The sequence below is a fragment of the Symphodus melops genome, assembly GCF_947650265.1.
Source record: "Symphodus melops genome assembly, chromosome: 11".
Taxonomy (NCBI): domain Eukaryota; kingdom Metazoa; phylum Chordata; class Actinopteri; order Labriformes; family Labridae; genus Symphodus; species Symphodus melops.
In genome coordinates this window covers 19,609,904-19,633,390 of record NC_136701.1, presented here as the reverse complement: position 1 = coordinate 19,633,390, position 23,487 = coordinate 19,609,904, and the positions used below count along the sequence as shown (strand labels likewise).

Here is a 23,487-nt window from a genome sequence, read left to right as displayed (position 1 = left end):
CAAAACTCAATTACAAACGCGGTTACAAAAATGGGTCATACTAGGTCGCATGGCAACAAGCCGTATCTTGTTTTCAGTAAACTGAATTTTTATGCCCCAGTGTGATTTTTTTCCCTTAGTCCCATTCTTATTCTAATTCTTGTCATTGTGTTGGGCTGTGTGGAAAGAACAGGATGCTATTTGTGTCTGTTTCTCAAAACATCGAGAGGAAGGATTTGGGTTAAACTGATGCAAAATGTAAAGATTAAAGCAACGTTACAATCTGCAGGCTGTGTAAGGTATTTAAATATTCTTTTAAGATATGATGTAAAAAGAACAACACGGACGTCGCAGCCAAAAGTAACAAAGTTGGCTAATTTTTGCCTTGATATCAATGCTACCTACCCGTAGTTTGACACACTCACAATACGTACTGGCGAAGAGAAAGCCTAGAGAGGCCGTATCCTGATGTGCATGCAGATTGCAGTGGTACAATTTACAGTCTGTGGATGTGCGTCGGTTGCAGGATATAAATGAAACCAACCCCCCAAGTCAGAGTGAAAAATTCAGTTGTTTCTCCCAGAAAAACTCAAGTGCACCAGCGTGATAGCTCTTTTGGATACAGTTTCAGTGACAAACATACCTGCAGTCAATGATTAGCCTGATTGGATCTCTGCGTCTTTCACACATGAACTCCTAACAAAAGATTTCTGCTTGTTTTTTTTTGCCTTTGATTAATTCTATGTTAAATTTTCCTGTATACAACCTGCTGCATTCAAACATTGGCTCATCCTGACTTCTTGCAGTTTTTACTTGGGGGCTGGCAGGAAATGCTTGATGAAGTCAGAGTGAAAATAAGGCTATCACACATACAGCCTGAACAAATTCAGTAGTCCAGTGCATGTGTGAAACAGGCCTCGTTTATCTCATGTTGTTTTTTCCCCCCAAAAAATACAAAATGTATTTTCACACGCCTTTTTTAACAGCTGGTAATTGGTATTTAACCTCTAACTTGACCCTTCTGTGCTGCAGCATATGTTTTTTGAATCAATTACATTCAGAGTTTAACACCACCAAGGCATGCCATGATGCTTTATCTGACCCGGGAACTGTAGCCCTTTGTGTACATGTATGAGCTTTATTAGCTTGTAACTTCTGTTGTTTGAAAATGTACGCAACTATGTAGGACCTTTTGAGAGCCGCTGTGATTGTAGAAGAGTAAAAATCTAGAAAAAAAAAGCAAGATACTGCACATTGATACCTGTAGGGTGAAAATACAGGGGAAGCGCTGGTATCACAAAACAACAAAAATGCTACTCAATCCACACTATTGAGCACATCAGTGATCAGTGGTGTATTAGCATGCAAGGTTATTCATCTGCATTTATCTACACATTGCCTATATCTCAATAAGAGCTTCTTTAAAAGTCCAGAAGTTTGATCAGTCCCATTTGATCCTGACCTCAAACAACTTTTCATACACAAACCAACACTTGCACTTCCCATCTAATGTTTGTTTATTTTGTTTTCTGCTAAAGTACCATTGTTGGATATAATATCTACCATAATGTGTCTAATTTGCCATGCTTTGAACGGCTTTCAGAACAATAGAGATGTAACAGCCTTTTTCATGAAAACATCCCATCTTTTGTCTATGATCTCTAAAACCCTTGGCATTTTGTTTGTTCCTTTGATCTCTTCTTCTCTTTTCTTTATCCTGCTCCCTAGCCTCATTCCAGTCTTCTCTTTTTTCACCTTTTATTATCCATTCCCCCAATCCTCCTTAATGCACCCGAACACCAAATCTTCCATTCCTTCTCGTTCTTCGTTTCTTGTTTTGTATGCAAGCCCCGAGGGAGAGATATGGGTGAAAAGCACTCTCTCTGCACCACTGTCACAAAAGACTGGTGAGTCATCGCCACTTATGTTCCTGTCTCCCTCCTCCCACAAAAAAAAACAAAAAAAAACACACATAAACAGGAAAAACACTGAAACTACTCCTGTACCTGCCGTCACCTACTTACAGGAAGCCTCGCAAAGACAATCAAATCAATGAGTGACTGAAAATAACACGTGAAAAAACACAAAACGCATGATCACCATTTAGAGACACAAGAACACATGCGCACATGCATCCGACAGCTTTTCTATAACGACCCTGAAATTAAAACCCAAGTCACATCATTTAGCAGATAATTGTGGAAAATGGTGTTCATTCATGTGTTCTGCCTTTCATAACCAATAGGATTCAGTGGAGTTTTTATGATTGAAAACTCTGCCAATAGAAAAGTCACAACAGGAGAGGAGAGCTAAATAGAGAGATGTTCATGCGAGAGATGCTTCTGGATTTTGAGAGACACGATGAACTAAAAGAGGACAAATAAACCAAACAAAAGAGAGACACATATTCCCTGAACAAGTAATGAGGTCCCATTTGTACCTTGAGCTAAAAAAAGAAATACTCTTCCTCCATCTGCTGGAAGAGAAAGTCCATTACATTTCACTTTTGCTTCTGTTGCACAATATGGTAGACTACATACAATATTTGTGTATATGGACACATAGGTGTTGATTTATTCACTTATCTATTTAATTAAAAAAATAAAGTATTATCTATCTATCTATCTATCTATCTATCTATCTATCTATCTATCTATCTATCTAACAAGCTAGCAAGAGCTCTTAGCTAGTACATAGCTACTAGCTAGCGATTGAAAGTTTAGCGATAGTACCAATATAACAGTAAAAAGAAACATTATGACTACAACATTATACATTGAACCTTAAAAACCACAAAGAACTTGTTTTAAGTGTTGTTTTAAATGATAAGCTGGTAAAATCCACAGTGATAAACAGTATACTGACAGTAAAGATAATACTTTGTTTAGTGTGTTAAATCTTCTATTGACTAATAAATGTAGTTTGTACAGGTAGCCATTGGGTCAAAAAAGGCTATAATCCTGTAAAATGTAGAGAAGTACAATTAAAAGTGTGACAATTTAACAATTTAATAAATACCAAGTTTGTTTGTTGCTTGTTTCTCTTGACATCGCTTATTAAAGACGGGCAAAATGTCTATTAGCTATCATTACAGCAAGAAAAAGAGACCTCAGCTTATAAGTTTGAAGAGGGAAAATGACAAAGAATGTATTGGCCTGGTTGACCTTATCTTCTGCCAGTAGACTAAATTAACTAATTGTTTCAGTTTAAAAGCAGTCCTTTAAAAAAAAAAAAAAAAAAAAAAGGGCCTCATGTGCATAATGGAAAAGATAATAACAGATTACTTAGAATAATTTATTACCTAATTTAAAATTGAAGTTACAAAACAAACCCATTTTGTTGATGTGCTTCCTCAACAACAAGCTGTGTACATCTATTTTGGTGCAGAATAGAAGATTTGCTTTTAACATTAAGGTCTTTGTGGGCTTTTGAAGCAGTTTTTAAGGGACTTATTTTGCATTCAGATGTGACGTTCTTAGACTTTCTTATGTCAAAGCTGACCACAGCACAGAGCCCTCACCTGATTACTCTTTACAGCAACCTGCTTGTGAGCTGTTTAGACACATGAAATATTGAAAGCCTGGAGTTTCCGTTTCACACAAAGAGAGGGAGGGAAGGGAGACAGTGGAGCGGCAAGCATCGAGGAGAACGTACAGTACAGGTGTGTGGCAGAAAGGAAAGAAACTGAGGGAAAAGGACAGACACAGGGCAAAGGGAGAGAAACTGTGGAATTGAGAGGAAATAAGACATCAGGCACCCTGGGAGGGAGACACATGAGCAGGGATGGAGGAAGAGAGGGAGGCACAAGGAGAGATCACCCAAAGGTAAGGCAAGGAGAGTGTGAATGTTTGTGCCTAATCAGGTGCTTGTTTGTAACAGTAGAGGCTGTCTGTGTAATCCTTTGAAGATTGATTGGCTGATAACCTTGTGGTCAGGCTGTTAGGAGGGCATGTTTTTATTTCCCTTTCTCAAACCTCAGTGGGACGACTCCTATCCAGGCTGAAACAACAACTCAGATCTGCAGAGAAGAGAGCACTGAGCCCCAAAACCTCAAACAACCAGAAGAAGAAGATGTCAAGGCTGACAGTGGAGTCTGTTGTGGAGAGGTAGAACCCTGTCAGGGCAGATTTCACAGAAAACTTCCACACTATATCACTATTTCTAATTCCAAATGTGGCTCTTCATTCATCACAGTGAAATAAATGAAAAGTAGCATAATAAGTGATTATTAATACATATTTTGTTATTTGTATTTTGTTTATTTTAAAGGTCGGAGAGGTTCAATGTAACACAGCCGCAGAGATCTTACCCCAGGAGACTCAGACAGACACCAACACACAGGATGATAATTACTGCCTCCCATTGTGCCCCCTGCCATCTGAGGACGAGCTGACCCCCACTTCAGTGTCACCTCATACCTCCAACACACAGAGTTAGTCACACACATCTGCATCCTCACACACTTCTAATATATTAACAGAAAATGCTCATATTAAGATTTTTTAAATTTTCTTTTTACACCATACACTGTATAAAAAGATGGACAGCATGACAGCTCCCCAAAAGTGAAACCAAAACATTTGAAGCTCTCCTGCCCGGTAGCAAGTCATAAAACACTTCTTCCCCATGTTAACATAAGAGCTATAGGTCCAAGTAGAAAATAAACTACAAGTCAAATAAATGTTTCTCAACCACGGTTAATGTCTCTAAAGTTAGTTCTTTTGCAATTTTATGTCCAAGTTTATTTTTCTAAGTTTCGTTTTAATAAATCATTTGATGCAATAACATTGGCAAAAGTGCCACAACTGACATCGCTCTGTTGACAAATGTAGCTCCTGTAGTGCTGTGCACCTGATTAACAAAGTGAAGGAGGATCCATGAGAGGAAGCATGACAAAAACTAACGCATTGAATGTAGAGTCTACTTCAAAGCTGCGGAAAGGGCGCGAGCTTCTAGCCCTATAAAATCTCACTTGTGCAAAAGGTCAGCTCCCTAGGGGGGTATTTATGCTTTCTTTTGTACAACAGGAGGTGCAGATGCTTGATCCATCTTTTTATAAAGTCAGTGGTTTAAACTCAATTTTTTGTTATGCTTCAGTGTTGGTGTCTTCACAGATGGACCGTCTGAGCCTTGCTGGTATTGCCTGAGATCTCTTGACTCTGAGCATCATCCTGACACTCCAAAACAGGTTTCAACATTTATGACCAAACATAAATTCACTTTAAATTTACTTCACATCTAATTCCTGCCACCAAAGCTTTTTCCTCAATGAATGATTTTAAATCTAGCAATTTCTTTGAATCCTTTGTTTTTTAATGTCAATTCACAAACTCAAATAACTATTCAAACCAGGCTTGGCTAATCATTAAGCTGTTAATTTAAATGAAAAAAGTGAATCTTAAAGCTGAAATTCTGAGCATTACCATTGTTTGTGAAGTTGGTGTTTGGGGAAGGGCTTATGGTTTTAATTATCACTAATAGATAAGTGATTATGGGCTCTTTGTTGACAAAGAATTACGTTCAAAAATTGCTAATCACTTTTAATAAAGGGTGGATTGTATTTTGAGGTAATGCCACTCTCCCCTGTTTTTGTTGCAGGAAGACACAGATCCTTTGTCAACACCCCCCTCTAGTGGCCAGAAAGTAAACTACCAAACAGACCCTCGACCTCACTTTGGTGTAGCTTGGTCCTCCCACTCCACGTGTCGCCCCCTGTGGGGCAGCGAGGGGCCGTGCTGGGGGCAGAGAAACCAGGAAATGCCCGATCAGACACACACCTGCCCACACTGTCATCTGGGGCTGCCTGCCGACACACTGCGCTGGCATGAGGTTGGCACAGACGCTTATAAACACCCACAGACATTAATAGACACATACGTAAGCCCACAGTTTCCAATAAACAAACCACAGTGATGTGTTTACTAAAGAGCCTCTTTCTGTTTTTTTCTTTCTCTGTGTACAGGCAAAGTGTCTGCTGTTTGAGGGACTGAGGAACACAAATAAATAACGAATGGAGAAAAAACGTTGCATGTGTGTTTTAAAGAATAAACTCTGTTTTCACGAGCCATGTTTAATCTTTTTTGAGTTTGAGTTAATGTAATTCTGATACAATAAGACACTTTAATAATGTGTTCATTCAAATAAACTGTATGTCTACAAAACTGACTTTTTATTTTACCATGTATTTTTCTTCTATATATTAAGACTGCAGGTTTCTCTTTGCACTAAAATTAAATATAGATGCTTGGTTCCCTATAAAATAAGATTCAGAGAGGTTGTAATTAATGCAAGCAAATGTCTTTCTCCAGGATTTGGCCGTTTTTGTTTTTTTCTTGAAAATCCTGAAATTGACTCCCTCATGTCTGCAGTTATAAACATAAATTAGTGTGAATGTGCATCTCTCAGTCTCAGTTATCTGCATATTGATAAAAATAAAAAAAAGACTATAGACTGTTTAAAAATTCATCAGGAATAAAATCATGATCTCAGTTGATGGGGAGGTTAGAGGAACATTTTGTCATTAGAATCAATCACGCCTCTTAAACTCATAATAAAGGTTGTTTGATAAAAAATAAAATAAAAAAAATGTTACCACTTGTTTTTATGTGTCAGTGAATGTTTGTATTTGAATGTCTGATAGTTTGCATTGGATTTCAATGGATGGAGAATTTTGATTTGAATAGAACAGAACTGGGTGCTTATGACGTCACAATAGGGTCCAATAGAACATAGTGAGGAAGGATCCTTCACTGTGTTCATTTACTTTTCCACTGCTGGACTGCATGCAGCTTCAGGTAATCACTCAGTCTTTTTTTGAGACATATTTTGTCCTCAACAATTCATGAAAATTTTAATTATATAAAACCCTCTTAAAAAACTATTTCTAACCATATTCTCTTCAGATTAAGCCAGAGTTACTTGGATTATACAAGCCAATATGGATGGGAGCTTTGACCCAATGCAAACTACCAGTGAGGAGAAGCTAAGAGGAGACATGAGCCTGAGTGATAAAGGTCAAAGAGATAGCTCAGAGTGGGCAGGTGGTTGGGGGTCACTTCCTGATGTGTGCCTTCGCCATGTTTTTTGGTTTCTTTCTGATGCAGATCGTGTTAGTGCAGACCTGGTTAATCATCATTGGCACCAAGTTATGCACTCTCCATCTCTCTGGCGCTTCCGCTTCTTCCACTTCAGCGGTCGTCTATCTAAATATGCCCAGTCTGAGTACTGGTCTGCTGTTGCCTACATCCGCAGTCTAGGAGTTTACTTGGAGTCACTTGAGGTTTGTTTTTTTCACCCACGCAAGTCCTCGATAGCCCGGCGGTTGGAGCAGACCATCACCGGGCTGTTGTCTGAGCTTACAAGGTAAGGGAGTGTGTTTGGCCCATCCAAGCATAATCTACATTTTAAACAATTTAGCCCTGCCTTAGACTATAACTGACCTGCCAACAAACTGAAAATTATTTGGTTTCCACAGAGTAAAGGCCCCGCTCCGGTCACTATCCATCACAAGGCTGGATTTGGATCGGACGCCCTGGACCAAAAGCCTCAGGGGCTCTATAGTGCACAGTCTGATTGAGTTCCTTCAAAGAGGAGGCTCAACGCTCACCTCTGTTTGTCTGAAAGGGATGCGTATCTCCCTTCCCCATGTAAGTTTATCACCATTATTAAAATAGTGTGTCAGCAGAAATGTAACAGGGGCTTCACAACAGGGGCCACTTATAATCTCACTGATAAATCCAACCTTCTCAGGAGAGGGCTGACACTACAGGGGTTCAATGTATTAATAAATACATCTTTAACACTGAATTCTCAAGTGTGCAGAATCATCAGCGTCACTGAGCCGTTTTCTTTTCGTCTCTTTGCTGGTGACTAACAATACTATTGCAAGCTCATTAATTCATTAATTCATTATTTCGTCCTTTAGTAATGCATTACTAGCCGATATATCTATGTGGTTAGGTTTTAGGTTCCTTTAGGATCATGTGGTATGTTAGGTGGCATTCTTATGTTTTTGTAATGTATTGTAATGTTTTTCAAGCATTTGAAGTTTTCAGACGATTAGAAGTGTGTGATAAATGAACAGGTCTTTTTCCTCTTAAACTAGGGTCTGGAGGTGTTGTCTGCACTGACACATTCTCAGAGGCATTTAACCCCTCGGTGCTACATCTCGTCTTTGGACTTGAGGGGATTCTTCTCAAGCTCAATCACCAATATCCATCTGAACCCCAATTTCCCCTGGATCCTGCGTCAACTGCAAGGCCTCACTAACCTGAGCCTTAGTTACTCCTGGCTGTCAGATGAGCTGCTAATGGCCCTCCAGAACAAACAGCAAGAACAGGCGTGGTACACCAAAAGAGATAGGAATCCCTTGCAAAAGCTCTCGCTGCACTGCAGTTCTGATGAGCCCCATCAACAGGTAGGCAAGAAATAAAAATAATTATTTGTCGTGTTGCCAATTGAGCAGTCACTGGCCCAGTTGATTATCCCCAATAAATAATGATTTCACTGGAGATTGAAAATCAGTCCATTATCACAAGATAAGAATTTTCTTGTCAAAATTCTAACTATGGAAAGTACTAATACTGGGCAACAGTAATTATTTTTATCTATAAAAAAAAGAAAAGAAAGAAGTGACTGCATGATAACATTACAACAAGAAGTCTGGTGGTAGTCAACTGAACATTACAGGTATCGTTACAGGAAGCTAGCAAGCAATATTATGCTAGCACTGTAGCTTGTTAAATGATAAAAATACTTTGCCAGAAATAAGTTGAAATACTGTAGTTGTACACAACAGCTCTTTCTTGCTTTAGTTAGCAAGACATTGAAAGAATTCTATTTCTGTTTGGTAATGTTAGGCAGGTTAGTTTTATTAGTAATGTTAGCTAACTGCCCTTTCTAGCCTTTAATTTTTTTTGGCTAGGAAGTGACTGAACGCCATACATACAAAGAAAAGCATAATTTCCAAGCTTAGGACCCATTTCACCCTGTGACTTCTCAATACATCACTGAGGATGCATCAGCAGCAACCTCCAGTGTTGTATTGGTGTATGTGATAGCCGTGGTTTTCGAAGCTAGCCTAAAGCGAACACTCGACAAACAGGACAGGATTTTTCACTTTATGTATTAACTTAATTTTTCAAGATTTTTGAGGAAATTACAATGTTCACAGCCTGGTAAAAAACGGTAGAATTTAGACTGTAATGATATAAAATATTTCCAAATGCTGGTCAATATCAAAGCAATGATATAGGCAAAGGGAGTATATTTATTGAAAAATAAGAAATGTCAGTTTAGAGGAGTAGAGTGTCAGGACAAACACCTGCAGAATCCTATTGGTGAATCATTCTAGACCTCTCGCCAATAAAGAGTGATGCTCTTATAAGGGAGTATCCCATATGTGAATGCAGGATAAGATATTTGATTGTTAATTTCTGTCACTTCTTCACTCCCCCTCTAAAGCTGGTGTTTGGCAGCTCGTGGATAGCTTTGGTCTCAACCTGCCCGGAGCTAAAGGTCAGGTTCACAGTGGAACAAGTCATTGACACTAACAGGCTTGCAAGGATCCTGCTGCCTGAGATTCCCCTGACAGAATTCAACATGACAGGTTGCTACTCCTCTGACGATGACTGGAGCGCCAAGCCTGTCTTCCGTGACCTGCTGCCTCAGTACAGACGCAGTCTGCAGGTGAGGGTGCCAAGCAAGCAGCATGACAACAGAACAGAATGTGTGGAGAGATGATTGTGTATTGGGCACTGGCTGATATTTTAAGCTAATTGTTGGATTACTTTTTTTGATTAAAACTATTAACAACAGTATGTAATGAGAAATATGATTCTTTAAAAATGTGATATTGGGTTTATTGCTAATAAATAGATTTTAATAGACTGATTCCAAGCTTGCTTGTGCTGCTGTTGTTTATTTACAAAACTTGAAAATTGTTTTATAGGGCAACTACTGCTGCCAAATTTGAAATAATAATTAATTATTATATTTTGATATTTAAATATAAGACATTATAGTATATACAGTAAGATACATTTGCCAAAATGTGGGTCTTTGTACAGAATGTTTGGGGCTCATTTGTTGTGTTGTAGCTATCGATTACAGAAATCCTCTGTCTTTATGTTATAGTTTACATTTTACAGTTTTGCTTCTTTTTTCCCCATTGAGTCATTGAGAATGTTTTGGTAACCTTGATCTTTCCTGTACATAGTTTTTGTCCCTTGACCTGAAAAACTGTGAAGAATCACTGGATGAAGAGCTGCTGGAGTTGGTCAAAGTGTGTGAGCGTCTGGAGCAGCTGAGAATCTGGGCTTTCTTGGACTTGAGAACCATGGAGAGGCTTCTGCACATGAGACAGACTAAAAGAAGCTTACTCAGCAAGATCAAAGTGAGAAAAAAAAAATCAACATCACCTGAATGACATTCACATTTACATCCTAAGATAACACTGATGTTGATGCTTATATCTTCAAGGTAAGAATCTACTCCATGGAAGATAACGTTGAAGAGCAGGAGGAACAGCTGGAGCAAATGTTGTCTCCATACCTGGGCCAACCACCTGAGCTGGACATTTATGTCACTGTCTACCCCTTTGTGTGATCACAAAGGTGCTTGTGGACAAGCACAAAATAAAAATAACGCAGCATTAAACTCCTTTGTTTTTGCAAATCAATGAACCACATGAATAATAACACGACATTTTAGTTTTGACACTAACTCCCGGTGTCTGTGTTGTTCTCAGAGGGGGCGGGGTCTAAGGGCAGGCAGGAACACTGACCTAGTTTCATTATAAAGGGTGATTGGGGGAGGCAGTGCGTATTTATTTGTGTGCACCGGCATGGAGGGAGAACTATTTAAGGCAACAGGGATTAAGCTGTAACAGTGATATACCAAACTCCTGATTGTTGGGCACGTGACATTTCCTGGGTCCATAATGTTTTTTTTTTCCCTATATATGATTTAATCTATATATTGAAATTTTCAGTGGATCTGAGAGTAAATGTCTGTGTTACCTCTGTGTTATGATACCTCATTGTCTTTCTAATGTAACAGTCTTGCCCATGATTTATAGCCTGTTTACATGTTAACACTGTGTATTGTAAGTAGTTAATTAAATTGTAATACATTGATCCATACATAAATTATCTATCCATCAAAAATCTATCACGTGAAGTACAAATACAACAGTGTAAAAAAAATAACATTAGTAATTGAGGTAAATGTTGAACTTCTTCAAAATGAGTGAATGCCAGGGTAACTTTAGAAAGGATTTTCATTGGCAGTTAAGTATAATTTAGTGTAACATAGAAAGTGCAAGTAGTAGTATCTGATGAGAGTTTTGATTCAATTTTCTTAATGCACTGGTTACTATAGGGGATAACTGTGATGGACTGTCATAGCAGCTGATAGTCAGACCATGAATTCGCCTTTGCACAGCCTCCTCCATGCTATTGGCCCACAGCAGTCGTACCTGGTCACGTGACATGTGTAACCATATTAAGTAGCGCCCGAGCCAATCGCCTTCTCCATCACCTGACCGCTGTTTGAATATTGATGTCCTCTCAGCTGCCACCACATCGGCCCTTCCCTCTGTGTTGTTGATGTTGTGTGACATTGTCTGTCTGAGATCATCCACATTTCACCAACAAAATGTCCTCGCTGCTGAAGCCGTTTTCGGTGTGTGAGGGGCCTTGTGAGAGCTCCGCTGAGAGGAGAGGATCAACGAGCTCTGCCCCGCATCAGCATTCTTCATCCCGGCGTCTGGCTGCTGCTGCTGCCGCTGCGGGTCTGGGCTCTCTGCCGGTTCACCAGCGGCTGTACGCGGCGAGGAGGAACCTGGCCGCCGCTGCAGTCGGAGGAAGGAAAATTACGCATCCTGGAAAGGCTATCCTTGCAGGTGGATATAGGAAGAGAAATATTTCTCCTGCAGATCCCCCCTCCGTAGTCTCCTATTGCTTTTTTGCACAGCACAGCCTAATCTCAGTCTGTCGCCCATTAAGACTATCCATGCAGAACTGGGTCACTGAGCCAGCAGTGATGCTTCAGCAGTGCAAGATGTAGATGCATGTTTCTTATGTATCTTTATTTATTACTGGCAGTCCATTCATTTGAGTGATTCTAGATAGTAAAACAGATAAAACGCAGCAGAAAGATTTATGCTCCATACTGAGGGGGGTTAGGGATATTTTCTGTGGCCATTAGCCATGAATTCCAGCTCAGTACAGACACTGCTGTGTAATCACATCACTTAGCATTCATTGATACACAAAGTATAGATCAAGCATCAGCACCCATCTGCGCTAAATCCATCTTATCTTGACGATTCTTTATAAGCACACAGGCTGCTGCAACCAGAACATTCAAGAACAATTCTGCTCAGTGATTTTACTAATTCTTCTCTTTTCTAACGTCTCCCCTCAGGTGGCATAGCAGGAGGAATCGAGATCTGTATCACCTTCCCAACAGAGTATGTCAAGACCCAGCTGCAGCTAGACGAGAGAGCCAACCCTCCACGTTACAGAGGGATCGGTAGGTCACTGGGACATGAATGACTGCAGGTTTATGTTCCTAAGTCTTCTGCTGGGTAACTGACTCGACACTCCCCGATGCTCTGTGTGTGTCTGTGTGGGCAGGTGACTGTGTGAAGTTGACTGTGCAGGATCACGGCCTCAGAGGGTTGTATCGCGGCCTCAGCTCCCTCCTTTACGGATCAATACCAAAGTCGGCTGTGAGGTGACGAAGATCTACGGCATATACACTTGTATTTGAACAATGCACATAACCTGAGTGTAGCTGCAGCATACGAGACGCTTTGCAACCTGCATCGGTGTTGCAAAAGGGGATGGGTAGGGTTTTGATCTTGAAATGTAATAGTTAACGGATGTCAAAGCAGTGACACAGCATTTTTTTTAAACCTTGGTCAAAGGCAGCTCCTTATATGGTCTATATTGTTGATTATTCTGCAGGTTCATTGAGCAATTTATTGATTCACTGCCTGATCTTTACAGCATCAGCACTAATAAAAAAACTGAGACGAAGACAACAACAAAAAAAGTCAAATTTTCTCCAACAGTTGGAAAGCTAGCGAGTTCACTGAGTTCGGAGGTTTAATGAACTGAAATTTTGAGGAGAAAAAAAAATGTTAATCATACATTTTAAAATCTGGAAACATCAAAGGTTAGCTTCTTGCTTCATTCATAGCATAGCAATGAACAAACTATAACCTGTAGAGGAATCAACACATTGTTTGCCTATTATTTATTCCCTTCCCATACTTTACAGGTTCGGCACGTTTGAAATGCTCAGTAACCCGATGCGAGACGCGACGGGTCGGCTGGACAACACAGGCAGCCTTCTGTGCGGTCTAGGAGCCGGCATTGCAGAAGCAATCGTGATCGTCTGTCCAATGGAGACGCTGAAGGTCTGTGGACGCTGACGTCCGCTTCGTCTACTCTTTTTTTCACGCTCTGAAAGCTCCTGATGAAATAGTTCTGTGTCGTCCTCCAGGTGAAGATGATCCATGACCAGTGTTCCCTCAGACCTCGCTACAGAGGATTCTTCCATGGAGTCAGTGAGATCATCAGAGAACAGGGTGAGAGACCAGGATGAACCCACATGGTAGAAGAAGAGACACACTTAATCTGTCTGGTGCTGCATAATGAACTGTGTTTGAATCACTTAGGAGTGAGAGGGACGTATCAAGGTCTGACAGCCACGGTGCTCAAACAAGGAACCAATCAGGCCATCAGATTCTACGTGATGAACTTGCTGCGTAATTGGTACAAAGGTGAGGAAACATTTCACGGCAGGACGAAATCCAGTCTTTTTGGTTGACACTTCCTATTTATCAATGCTTGTGTTTTTTTTTCTCCCCATTTTCCTTGGATCCAATCTCTGGCCTCCTCAGGTGATGACCCCAGAAAAGAAATGCACCCAATCGTCACAGCAATGTTCGGGGCGACTGCAGGAGCTGCCAGTGTCTTCGGAAACACACCTCTGGATGTGGTGAAGACGAGGATGCAGGTAGAAAGCAAACTATTTGATGGTTTCGTTCCTCTCCTCGTGGCGTTCCAAATTCAAGACTTCAAGACTTGTCCGTTTTGTTGTAGGGTTTGGAGGCGTACCGGTACAAAAACACAGTGGACTGTGCCTTCCAGATTTTGAAGCAGGAAGGACCGCAGGCGTAAGTTAAACCCTGACGCTGCTCCACTTCACTTTGAAGGTGAACAAAATCCTCCTGATCTCTTCTTCTGCTTCCTACAGGTTCTACAAAGGAACGGTTCCTCGGCTGGGCAGGGTGTGCCTGGACGTGGCCATAGTTTTCGTCATATATGAGGAGGTGGTAAAACTTCTGAACAATGTGTGGAAGACCCAATAGACCCCCCCCCCCTCCTGGGGACAAGGGGACAGAGATTCAGAGGAAAGCACAGACCAGTGCCTCATGCTACGCACAACTGAACACCTCTATTCTACTTCATCCTGGCTCTCTGCATATCCCTGAGCTTATGACACTTCATCTTTACCCGTTTGAATATCAAATCTGTGATTTAAAGGACCTATTCTAAACAACACAAAAGAAAAAGGACGAGCAATTCTGAAAGCCGTTTTCAGATCAGGCTTTAAAATCAAGAGTGATGATCCTTACTCTGAAGGAAAAAAAAAGAAAAAAAAGTACATAAGTGGTGTGTTATTCTTTGCCTCTGACCAAACTTGTAGACTCCATTTCGAGTCTTTTGACCAGATAAAATAGAGTATGTCGAGAAGAACACATGCATTACCAAAGTTTAGAAACAGACGAGACAATGAGCAAGTTTTAAAGGGATGTGACATATTTCTGCTGTTTCAGCTTTGTATGACTGTTGTTGCCGTGCGTGTTGTGGAGTTCACACTTAGCATCAAACCATAAATGTGTCTTTTGATCCACTGAACACTTGACGTGATGCGTCGATGACGCTGGGCGGTGAAACAGAGGAGCGTCTGAACAGCCGACCGGCTCCCTGCAGCACTTCAACACGCGCTGGTGTTGTAATTATTACAGCTTACTCGACTGTGCTTGTGGCTTCATCCAACTAAAACATTCAGTGCTTGCTAGCTGTTTGCTCGCTGTTGTGCATTTCATGGCTGCTGCTTGCAACAGAGCAAGTCTGTATTCGTTTAATGTAGCAGCTGTCCTGTTAGCACTCTGACAACAAAAAAAAAAAAAACTGGTCTGGGGCTGGCTGCAGATTACGATAGAGATCCCTGATAGATTCATCGTTAGCTTGCACTCAACAAAAACACACGTAGCATAATCTTCACATGCAGTCTTATTAGGAGTATGTTACAGGAAGTTAGCGAGCTAGTTGTTGCCAACTTTTGATTGCGGTGGTGGTTATGGGGGGTTGAGTTCTCTACAGCTGAATATGAAGGCTTTACTTTGGGAATATTTATTTGAGGCCGTCACAACCTGAAATCTAAAAGGGATTTCACCTCTACGGAGGAAGAACAACTTTTCAGACTGTTTGAAGCCATATGAATTTAGCCGTTCTCTTGTGCTCCTTCGTCCAACATACTCTCCTGATGTCACTTTAATGGTTGTGTTTTTTTTACCTCAAGCTAAACCTGCTTGTACGTTGTTTTTTTGTACACTAACTGATGAACATGTTGTCTTTGAATGCACTGGCTCTTGTCTATTAAAGTGTTTACATGTGTTGGAGGATCCCACAGTTAGTGTGTCACAGGCTCGGCTACGTTAGCGAGAGCAATAAGGCAAGGCTTGGCTTTGATAGACCTCGTGGCACCTTAAGGCCTTGCACAGAAGCCTTTTGATCCTCTTTGCCAAACTACTGAATCTCTAATGTAACATCCCCGTTCTAGGAGCGAAGGGTTTCATACGACTTTAAACTCAGAGCTACAGAGTAGTTTCCTCTTTATCTCCCAGCTATTTTGTTTTCATTACCTGAAGCACATTGTTTGTATCACTGTTTTTATCTTGCTGCTTTTTATAAACGGGTGGGCGTTGTGTTTCCCATCGTACAGCACATCACATCTGTTATCTTCCATCATATTATGAAAGGTCCCGTTGAGCAGATTGAAGGTTATGTGTGCGTGTGTATGTGTGTGTGAAATTAAAGCTGAAGTGTGTCGGTAAATGATTTTTTTTTTATGAAATCAGTGCTTTAAGTTAGAAGTGATCAGATGTTGACACCCCCCCCATGAAAACATGTTTGGTCATAACATGGTTTCAATAAACATGTGAATGATTACTTACGTCTTTGTAATTCTTCTTCTTGAGATGAGATCTGTGAATAAGAGACAGGCACAGATCCGATCTAATAACGGTTTCACTTTAAAGACATTCACACTGAACTGCAAAGTGCCCACAAATCGTCTCCTTTGTCTTCCTGTTTGAATGTGACGCCAGGACAAAGTTCAAACTGATTGCGTTACGATCATTTAGTTTTGTATGCATTTTCACGAAACCTACAATAACTCAATTATGATTTCAGAAACGTATCATTACCTGTATCAGCACATTAAAATCAGATCAAGACTGAAAAAGTGGATGAGTGCATCTCTGCTGAATATGACTTTATATTTATAAATATCAGCGTTGGTTGATTCGCTTGAAATGTCCAATGCTGTCACATTATTTACAGATTAGCACCTTGCAGAACCTGTAAGAAGGCGGAGTTGATCTTTTTCTGACCACCGACGACACATTCACGTTTGGATAGATGAAAGACTCGTTGTTAGAGGACGCTCTGTGTGCTGACTGCAGACAGACTGATCAGCTGACAGTATTAAAGATGAAATGGTGTTTGAGCTTTGACAGATGAATCACCCCAGTAACAAACAGCGTACTTGTTCCAAGGTTATATTTCTTTAATACAAATCACACTAATCAGGAGAATCAACGCCACACTATCAAACGTTTAAATCAGAAGCCTCTACATGGAATCACGTGATGCTTTTATGAGGTTGAATGATTTTAGTTTTATGTGCTTCCTTGTATGCTTGTTGACATATTTTGTCACTTGTGTGTCCATGTTCTCAATCTGAGATAAATTCCCCCTGGAAATATGAAAGGTTTCATTCATTCTGTCAAACTCAACAATCCCCCTAAAATAAACAAATAAGCCACACCCACTTATAAACAAAAGGTTTTTCACAACTTCATGCATGTTTTATGTAAATATTTATTCATAATAAATATTCACAAACCCAGTTATTACATATATGAAACATTTTGACTGGTGGACCAGGTTTTGATTCAACAAAATAAGAGTTCAGAACTGTTGACATTCAGCTTCACCGAAGGGCTGGAAAAAAACAAACAAAACAAAAAACAGCCCAGCAGGCTGAGGCTTTTCCTGATCGCAGGACAGAGGAGATTAAAGGCTGAAGGAGCAGGGCGAGCACGGGCGGCACTGACATCACAGAGGAAAGGTATTAGTGCTCCCACCTGTCGCCCCACCAGTGCACCTGTCAGTTACGCTCTACCATTCATCTGGTAAGGCTTTAAGAGAAGCGCATATGCTGCTGACGGAGACGCCCTCGTGTGCTGGTTTAATCTTGTGCAGCTGGTTGGATTTATTTAGAATTTGAAGCTACACATATATATGCATATTGATGACACCGTAATACAGGCTGAAAATTAACTGCACATTTATAGATCAGGGTTCGATGCGTACAAAAATGTACGTATACGAGTAAAACCCTTTTTTTTTTTTTTTTTTAAACCGAAGCTGCAAACACATGAAAGTGGAGCTTTGACTTGGCTTTCTTACATAGTTTATGTTTCCTCATGGGTTTCAAACCTGGAGAGTTCAACTGCATCATGACCAGACTCGGCTCCCTCGATCTGTTGTGTGCAACTTAGAGTCAAACTTGGGATCAGGTTCAGTCTAGTCACCTTTGCAGTCAACCTTTCTAGTCAGGCTTCTCTGCAGTGGAACATTTGAAGTCCTTTGCCGAAGTTAGAGTGAGGTGTGGTTACCTTCTCCATCTACAACAAAAAAGAGCACAAGTCCAAAGAGGGTTAAGGCTGGTTTAAAAAAAAAAAAAAAAAAAAAAAAAAAAAAAAAAAAAAGAGACTGGGATGAAGCCATCGAAGTACAGATGTTTTTTTTTTTTTTTGCAGCCAACACTCACATTCTTAGACATTTGTCTTTCCCTCCACTGGCCACTCTTTGTCCATCAGGACTCCAGTCCACAGCAAAAACCTGCAGACACGAGAGAGAGAAAAAAAAATTACAAACACAAAAAAATCAACACAAGCAAAGACTCGTTTCCCCTTCCCTCACCTCGTCAGCGTGGCCCGGCAGGTCCATGTTTAACTTTCCGGTCTTCACGTCCCAAACTTTAAGTGTGCTGTCGCTGCTGCCGCTGACCAGCAGCCTGCTGTCTGCAGACCACGCCACCTGATACACGGAGCCCACATGTCCACGCAGGGACATCAGGTACCTGAGGGTGAGGAGAAAGCAAGCAGAGCTGTCACCACACCGGCCTTATAGCTCCACCATGTGGACGAAGGCAGTATTACATACAGGTTTATAACGTCATCTGCTGTTCTGATGTTTGCTTACTTTCCAGTGCGTCCGTCCCAGATTTTAATGGACTTATCGAACGAGGCCGAGGCGAGGAGCCTGGTGTCTGGGGAGAAGAGCACCTCATTGACCAGAGCGCTGTGGCCCGTCATCCTGGCCAGAGGCTTCTTGTCCTCCGCAGGGTTCCACAAAAACAAAGTGAAATCATCTGAGCCGGAAACGAGGCGCTCTGGAGCCTGACCCTGCAGCACGAGGAACAGGAGAGAGGTTACTGACAAAAAGGGATTTTTACACACACACAGAAACACTTTAATACAGAGCGCAAAGCGTACTCACTCTGACTTTAGTATATCGCTCCAGAGCTCTCTCCTTCAGCTCCTCCACTATGGGGAAAACAAGAGTTTGTGTTCAGCGAAAAACATCTATGGCAGAAAGAGTCAGACATGTTCCCGGTAAATCTGTGTCCAAAAGGTTTCACGATCCTTACATGAGCCTGTCAGGTCCTGGGGGTTGATGGTGGCAGTCGCAGGTTCAAACGCTCCGGTTCGCAGGACGTAGTCTGTGCTGAGAGCCAGTGTATTCACCCAGTGGGCGTGCCCCTGCAGAGTCCTGCACTGGACGCCCTTTAGATAGAAACACACACACATTACACACACACACGCCAGCTCTTCTTCATTCAATCAATCAAAAATCGAACCCACTTACGTCTTTAGCTCTCCACACTTTGACCGTCCTGTCCTGTGAAGACGTGTAGAGAAGGCCGTCTCCTCCCCACTTCACACACGTCACCGACTGCGTGTGACTCGTCAGGATCTTCTCACAGCGTCCCAACACTGTGTCCCATATACGTATGGAGCCATCCTTAGAGCTACTGGCTAAGTACCGACACTCGGGGTTTCTGAAAGGGAGAGAGGAGCAGAGTCATCAGATCAGCTCAGTGGTGATGTCACGATACCAACAAATGTGATGTCTAGACACGCGGTGCTGAAACGACACTGGCTTGACACACAAAACCGAAAATCTGTGTGTGTGAAAATAAGTGTTTGAAAAGTTTTGATTGACCCCATGACAGAAACAAAAGTGTCTTTAAGTAAGATATAAATAGTGTCATCTCTTAAAAAGAGAACATTTATTATGCATCATTAGTAACGATACAGGGTTTGAATGCACTGACTGCTCCAGTGCACAGCCATCCTTACACTTTAATTTCCCTCGGGATCAATAAAGTATCTATTCATTATCTACACCTGGTATTTACAGTGAGACAGTTCTGATTTCACAAATTTGGTCAGCAGTAAAAAGAAAAAGAAGTCAAGTAGTGAGCACTCACAGATGAAGAGGTTCCCAGCAGAGCCAAGTGATCCACTTGCTGTGTCCTGTCAGAGTCTTCCCAATCTGTGTCCCCGTCGCTGGATCCCACAGGCAGATCTACAGAGACATCATTTATTACAGAACTCACAGGATTCATAATTAACCACCTGATCACAACCATGAGTGTGTATTAGAAGCACACCTGGCTGTTCTTGCACCCTGAAGCCAGTTTCTTGCCATCAGGTGACCAGGCAATGCTCAGTACCCAATGTGTGTGTCCTGAAAAAAAGGAAAAGAAAAAAAAAAGCACAATTCAGCTCAACGTGGAGTCAATGCACTGACCAGTTATATGCACTAAGCTGCATTGCAGAGTATGACTTTATACCTCTCGCAGTGTGGTGAGGCGTCTCCGTCGCCAAGTCCCAAAAACGCACCGTGGTATCACCCGAACCGCTGGCCAGATATCTGAAACACACAAGAGCAATTAAATAAAACGTACTTTTTCTATCTTTTAGGGGAAGGGTCTTTAAAAACTGTTATGACTTTCGTCCCCTCTGTTGTTTTTTCACGAGCACTTTTAGATAAACCAGAATACAGAAAAGCAGGACAAATGTGAGGGACTCTGGATTTTGATTCACTCACTTGCCAGTGGGGCTAAAGGCAGTTGAGATCACTGCCTCTGTGTGTCCCTGAAGTGTGCTGGTACAGCGTGCCACAGCTCGGACCCTGAACACAGCTTGAGGCTGGTACACCACCGGCAGGACCTGTTCCGTCTCAACTCCGAGAGCCTTCACACACAACCCCAGACTGGACACCACCTCTGCCTCTCCACGGACAAAGAACGCAAGCGGAACTGGCTCCTCCTGCAGCAAAACAAGAATTAAATATGAATTTGTGACTGAGGAATTCTGAACAAATTAAGTCCAATATGATTGGACGATGACGATATTTAAGGCCAGCGTGGTACCTTCTGGAGCAGTGCATTGCAGACGAGCTGTAGTTTGTCTGGGGTGATGTCCAGAGGCACATCGAAGGGTGAACCCAGGACCTCCCCATTCTCGTCCTGAAACTGGATCAACAGCCGCTCCACGTCCTCACTCGTCATCGTCTGATGGGTTCAGGTCCAGATCTAACATAAACATACATCAATTAATCCAAGTAGGGAGAAATCCTGCAGGTTCAACTTCCCCCTGCTTAAGGTCTGAGAGAGATTTGAATAGCTGTTTCACTTAAACAACATAATTACATCTGAAAGGGTTTGTATGAGGATGAAGTTAATTGAATTCTGATCAAATATGTTGTCAAGCCTGACTTGAAGGCAACATTACTAGTTAAGCTCACGATAAATGTTCTTATATGTCTTGGGTTGATGTAAAAAGCAGGTCAGGGATGACTGGGTCTTTGCTTTGTCATTATAAAGTTCTGGCCATATCAGAAAACCTTAAATTGACCGTGTAGAGGTTTACTTTTAGCTGCAGGCTGTCAGCTGAAGTGTATGAGCAGAACTACGAAAGCTAATTTGGCTAGGTAGCTGTTAGCCAGTGTTTCTGGCTACTTTCAACATCGATTAAAGAAGAGTAAGACGATTGTCGCCTTGTTGGTACAACTGTTTCTATTCTATATGTTTGTATTTGACCTGGGAAAAGACACTATATTTGCCAAAAAGCCTTACCTTTAACCACGTATGAATGTGTTCAAGCCCCCACGTGCAAAAAACCAGAGAGCCTATAACGGCGAAGATGCTCAAAGCTCAAACGAAGTTAACGCTTTCGCGCAATGCATTTCGGGAAGGTAAAAACAGGAACAGGAAGCTGTTAGATAGCATTTATTTATTTATTTATTAATTCCTTCCTTTATATTTATACCTTCTTATTTGTTTCTCTCAGGAGATCTGACAACACTGCTTCGGCTGTTGACTATTGAGAGTTTAATGTGGAAAGACAGGATGCCTAGGCTACATTTTCCAACCTACAACAAGACGTCCATACTGTGAAATATATAATCATATTTTCTGCACTATTAGTGTACAAAAACCTTTACAGTTTGTGTAAACAGCTTCTTTAATCTCTACAATTAAGAAGACTTTCATACAGCAATACAAAACAATGAATTAACTAGATGACAAGCTTGCACATCTTCTTATAATAAAGTAATGATTATATGGCTCTGGGCTTTAAACATATCACATCCTTAAATAGGTACAGCATAAACATTTAGACACAAAAAGATAAAGACAGCCTAAGCTTGGAGTGATGAAAAATGCCTGAAAAGTGAATACACACTTTTTAAACTGGGCATAGCCTAATATTTAACTGTGAAAAAGAAACAAGTAAAATATAAAATGGCTTAATATTTGTATACATTTTTTATTTTTTCATTTTCCCCTTTAGACCGGGAGTCGAAAAGAAACTTTTCTTTTGTTTCTCAACAGATAGATGTGGACAGCCAATTTCTTACTACAAGAATTCTTAAGGTCTTTTTTAAAGTAAATTAATTATTAATTAGTCTGTTCCCAGTAAATCTTAGTAAAGTGTGATATGACAGAAAACAGTTTGATGTCATCAGAGGTAGCAGTAAAAAGTCTACGTTATGATGTGTTGTTATGGCATGGTATTGATTTTTTTTACATAACCGATACATCATACCCATGGTGGTAAAAGGATGTTCTTTCCATTAATACAGTGTCAAATACAATACATTTTCCTTTCTGTCACAATGTTGTTGAACTTTCTCAGTTTCATGTAAATATTACATTTTGATGACATCTCAAACATTTATATTACTACGACAAAGAAATATTACTTGCTTGCCATCTTTAAGAAGTATCTACCTTTATTTCATTTTGATCCTGAACAATATAATGACCATACACGTCCTATGTGCAGGTTATGTTCTGCTGCTGTGGTATTGGCCACTCTATCAATCAATGCATCAACCACGCAACCAAACACACAGAATTTCAATTTAGCATACATACACACAAAACACAGAAATGTGATACTTTTCTTTATTTTAACAACAATCATCACTTTGCATTTGAATATACAGTATAAAGGCATCCTGCCACACATTCATGTGAGAAACAACTGCGATGAATACTAATCAAAGTCTTCATTACCAAATATTAACTTATTATGATTTATCTTCCTACTTTAGAGCCTTTTGTGGTACACATTAGGCTTATATAATCACATATACATTAAGAATATTCTTCATATAATCACAAATGACTGCCGTCTACATCAATATCCCCATTCTATCTTCAGTCTTTCTCCCACTTGGGTCCAATAGTTGTTCAAAATAAGAATAGCAAGACTTCAAAACTCATACACAAGGAGCATCTTTCTGCATTGTCACCTCAGATGGCCTGCATCAACATATCATTCTTCCTACTTTGCATTGTACCCTCTGCTCTGTAGACCAAAAATAAAACATTTAAATCTATCTCAAAATATAACTAGTCCAAGACCTGTTATGACCTGCAGTGCATGTCCACTACTTTCAACACCATTGTTTTGGCCTGTAGTTTCTGCTGTAACAGGTGGACATGTTTGTCTAGTGACTCATTACAGTAATAAGCTTTATTTTTTTTATATAGAAAAAACGATTCCAGCAAGAGTCTACTTAATGTGAACTCCTCAAAGGCAAAGCTGGGAACAACAAG

General features: G+C 40.7%; 4 protein-coding genes across 6 annotated transcripts; 3 read left to right on the top strand and 1 right to left on the bottom strand.

The window, feature by feature from the left end:
• Positions 1 to 3,401: 3,401 nt before the first annotated feature.
• LOC306832050 (uncharacterized protein) lies at positions 3,402 to 6,571 on the top strand. Of its 2 annotated transcripts, XM_079356441.1 has the most exons (6): positions 3,402 to 3,803; positions 3,959 to 4,085; positions 4,249 to 4,411; positions 5,094 to 5,167; positions 5,578 to 5,808; positions 5,942 to 6,571. In XM_079356441.1, the coding sequence occupies exons 1-6, from the start codon at positions 3,763 to 3,765 to the stop codon at positions 5,984 to 5,986; spliced, it is 681 nt and encodes a 226-aa protein (XP_079212567.1). In that variant the 5' UTR covers positions 3,402 to 3,762; the 3' UTR covers positions 5,987 to 6,571. The 2 variants fall into 2 exon arrangements, with proteins under 2 accessions (XP_079212567.1, XP_079212566.1); XM_079356440.1 differs by having other exon boundaries at positions 5,578 to 6,571.
• Positions 6,572 to 6,665: 94 nt separating this feature from the next.
• LOC306831393 (F-box only protein 39-like) lies at positions 6,666 to 12,131 on the top strand. Of its 2 annotated transcripts, XM_079355482.1 has the most exons (8): positions 6,666 to 6,773; positions 6,882 to 7,341; positions 7,454 to 7,625; positions 8,084 to 8,395; positions 9,442 to 9,666; positions 10,196 to 10,372; positions 10,459 to 10,620; positions 12,121 to 12,131. In XM_079355482.1, exons 2-7 carry the CDS (start codon positions 6,917 to 6,919, stop codon positions 10,582 to 10,584), a joined length of 1,437 nt encoding a protein of 478 aa, XP_079211608.1. In that variant the 5' UTR covers positions 6,666 to 6,773; positions 6,882 to 6,916; the 3' UTR covers positions 10,585 to 10,620; positions 12,121 to 12,131. The 2 variants fall into 2 exon arrangements, with proteins under 2 accessions (XP_079211608.1, XP_079211607.1); XM_079355481.1 differs by lacking the exon at positions 12,121 to 12,131 and having other exon boundaries at positions 10,459 to 10,635.
• On the top strand, positions 11,233 to 16,319 carry slc25a1a (solute carrier family 25 member 1a). Its single transcript, XM_079355483.1, has 9 exons — positions 11,233 to 11,881; positions 12,406 to 12,513; positions 12,618 to 12,717; positions 13,267 to 13,405; positions 13,492 to 13,576; positions 13,667 to 13,771; positions 13,892 to 14,007; positions 14,094 to 14,167; positions 14,248 to 16,319. Exons 1-9 carry the CDS (start codon positions 11,635 to 11,637, stop codon positions 14,360 to 14,362), a joined length of 1,089 nt encoding a protein of 362 aa, XP_079211609.1. The 5' UTR covers positions 11,233 to 11,634; the 3' UTR covers positions 14,363 to 16,319.
• Positions 16,320 to 17,148: 829 nt separating this feature from the next.
• Positions 17,149 to 21,631, bottom strand: nle1 (notchless homolog 1). The gene is made up of 13 exons (XM_079356110.1): positions 21,496 to 21,631; positions 20,791 to 20,952; positions 20,466 to 20,686; positions 20,209 to 20,288; positions 20,026 to 20,102; positions 19,843 to 19,940; positions 19,218 to 19,410; positions 19,000 to 19,135; positions 18,849 to 18,895; positions 18,552 to 18,754; positions 18,270 to 18,429; positions 18,118 to 18,188; positions 17,149 to 17,971 (listed from the first exon to the last, which is right to left on the bottom strand). The coding sequence occupies exons 2-13, from the start codon at positions 20,926 to 20,928 to the stop codon at positions 17,959 to 17,961; spliced, it is 1,437 nt and encodes a 478-aa protein (XP_079212236.1). The 5' UTR covers positions 20,929 to 20,952; positions 21,496 to 21,631; the 3' UTR covers positions 17,149 to 17,958.
• Positions 21,632 to 23,487: the final 1,856 nt, after the last annotated feature.

Coding starts and splice junctions, on each gene's coding strand:
- LOC306831393 (XM_079355482.1), top strand. CDS start 6,917: ATGGATGGGAGCTTTGACCCAATGCAAACTACCAGTGAGGAGAAGCTA. Junction 8,396..9,441: donor CTGATGAGCCCCATCAACAG/GTAGGCAAGAAA, acceptor CCCCCTCTAAAG/CTGGTGTTTGGCAGCTCGTG. Junction 9,667..10,195: donor AGTACAGACGCAGTCTGCAG/GTGAGGGTGCCA, acceptor TCCTGTACATAG/TTTTTGTCCCTTGACCTGAA.
- slc25a1a (XM_079355483.1), top strand. CDS start 11,635: ATGTCCTCGCTGCTGAAGCCGTTTTCGGTGTGTGAGGGGCCTTGTGAG. Junction 11,882..12,405: donor TGGAAAGGCTATCCTTGCAG/GTGGATATAGGA, acceptor GTCTCCCCTCAG/GTGGCATAGCAGGAGGAATC. Junction 13,772..13,891: donor GCTGCGTAATTGGTACAAAG/GTGAGGAAACAT, acceptor TGGCCTCCTCAG/GTGATGACCCCAGAAAAGAA.
- LOC306832050 (XM_079356440.1), top strand. CDS start 3,763: ATGGAGGAAGAGAGGGAGGCACAAGGAGAGATCACCCAAAG. Junction 4,086..4,248: donor GTGGAGTCTGTTGTGGAGAG/GTAGAACCCTGT, acceptor TTTATTTTAAAG/GTCGGAGAGGTTCAATGTAA. Junction 5,168..5,577: donor ATCCTGACACTCCAAAACAG/GTTTCAACATTT, acceptor TTTTTGTTGCAG/GAAGACACAGATCCTTTGTC.
- nle1 (XM_079356110.1), bottom strand. CDS start 20,928: ATGACGAGTGAGGACGTGGAGCGGCTGTTGATCCAGTTTCAGGACGAG. Junction 18,755..18,848: donor AGCGATATACTAAAGTCAGA/GTGAGTACGCTT, acceptor CTCGTGCTGCAG/GGTCAGGCTCCAGAGCGCCT. Junction 18,430..18,551: donor TGGGACGGACGCACTGGAAA/GTAAGCAAACAT, acceptor CCTCACCCTCAG/GTACCTGATGTCCCTGCGTG.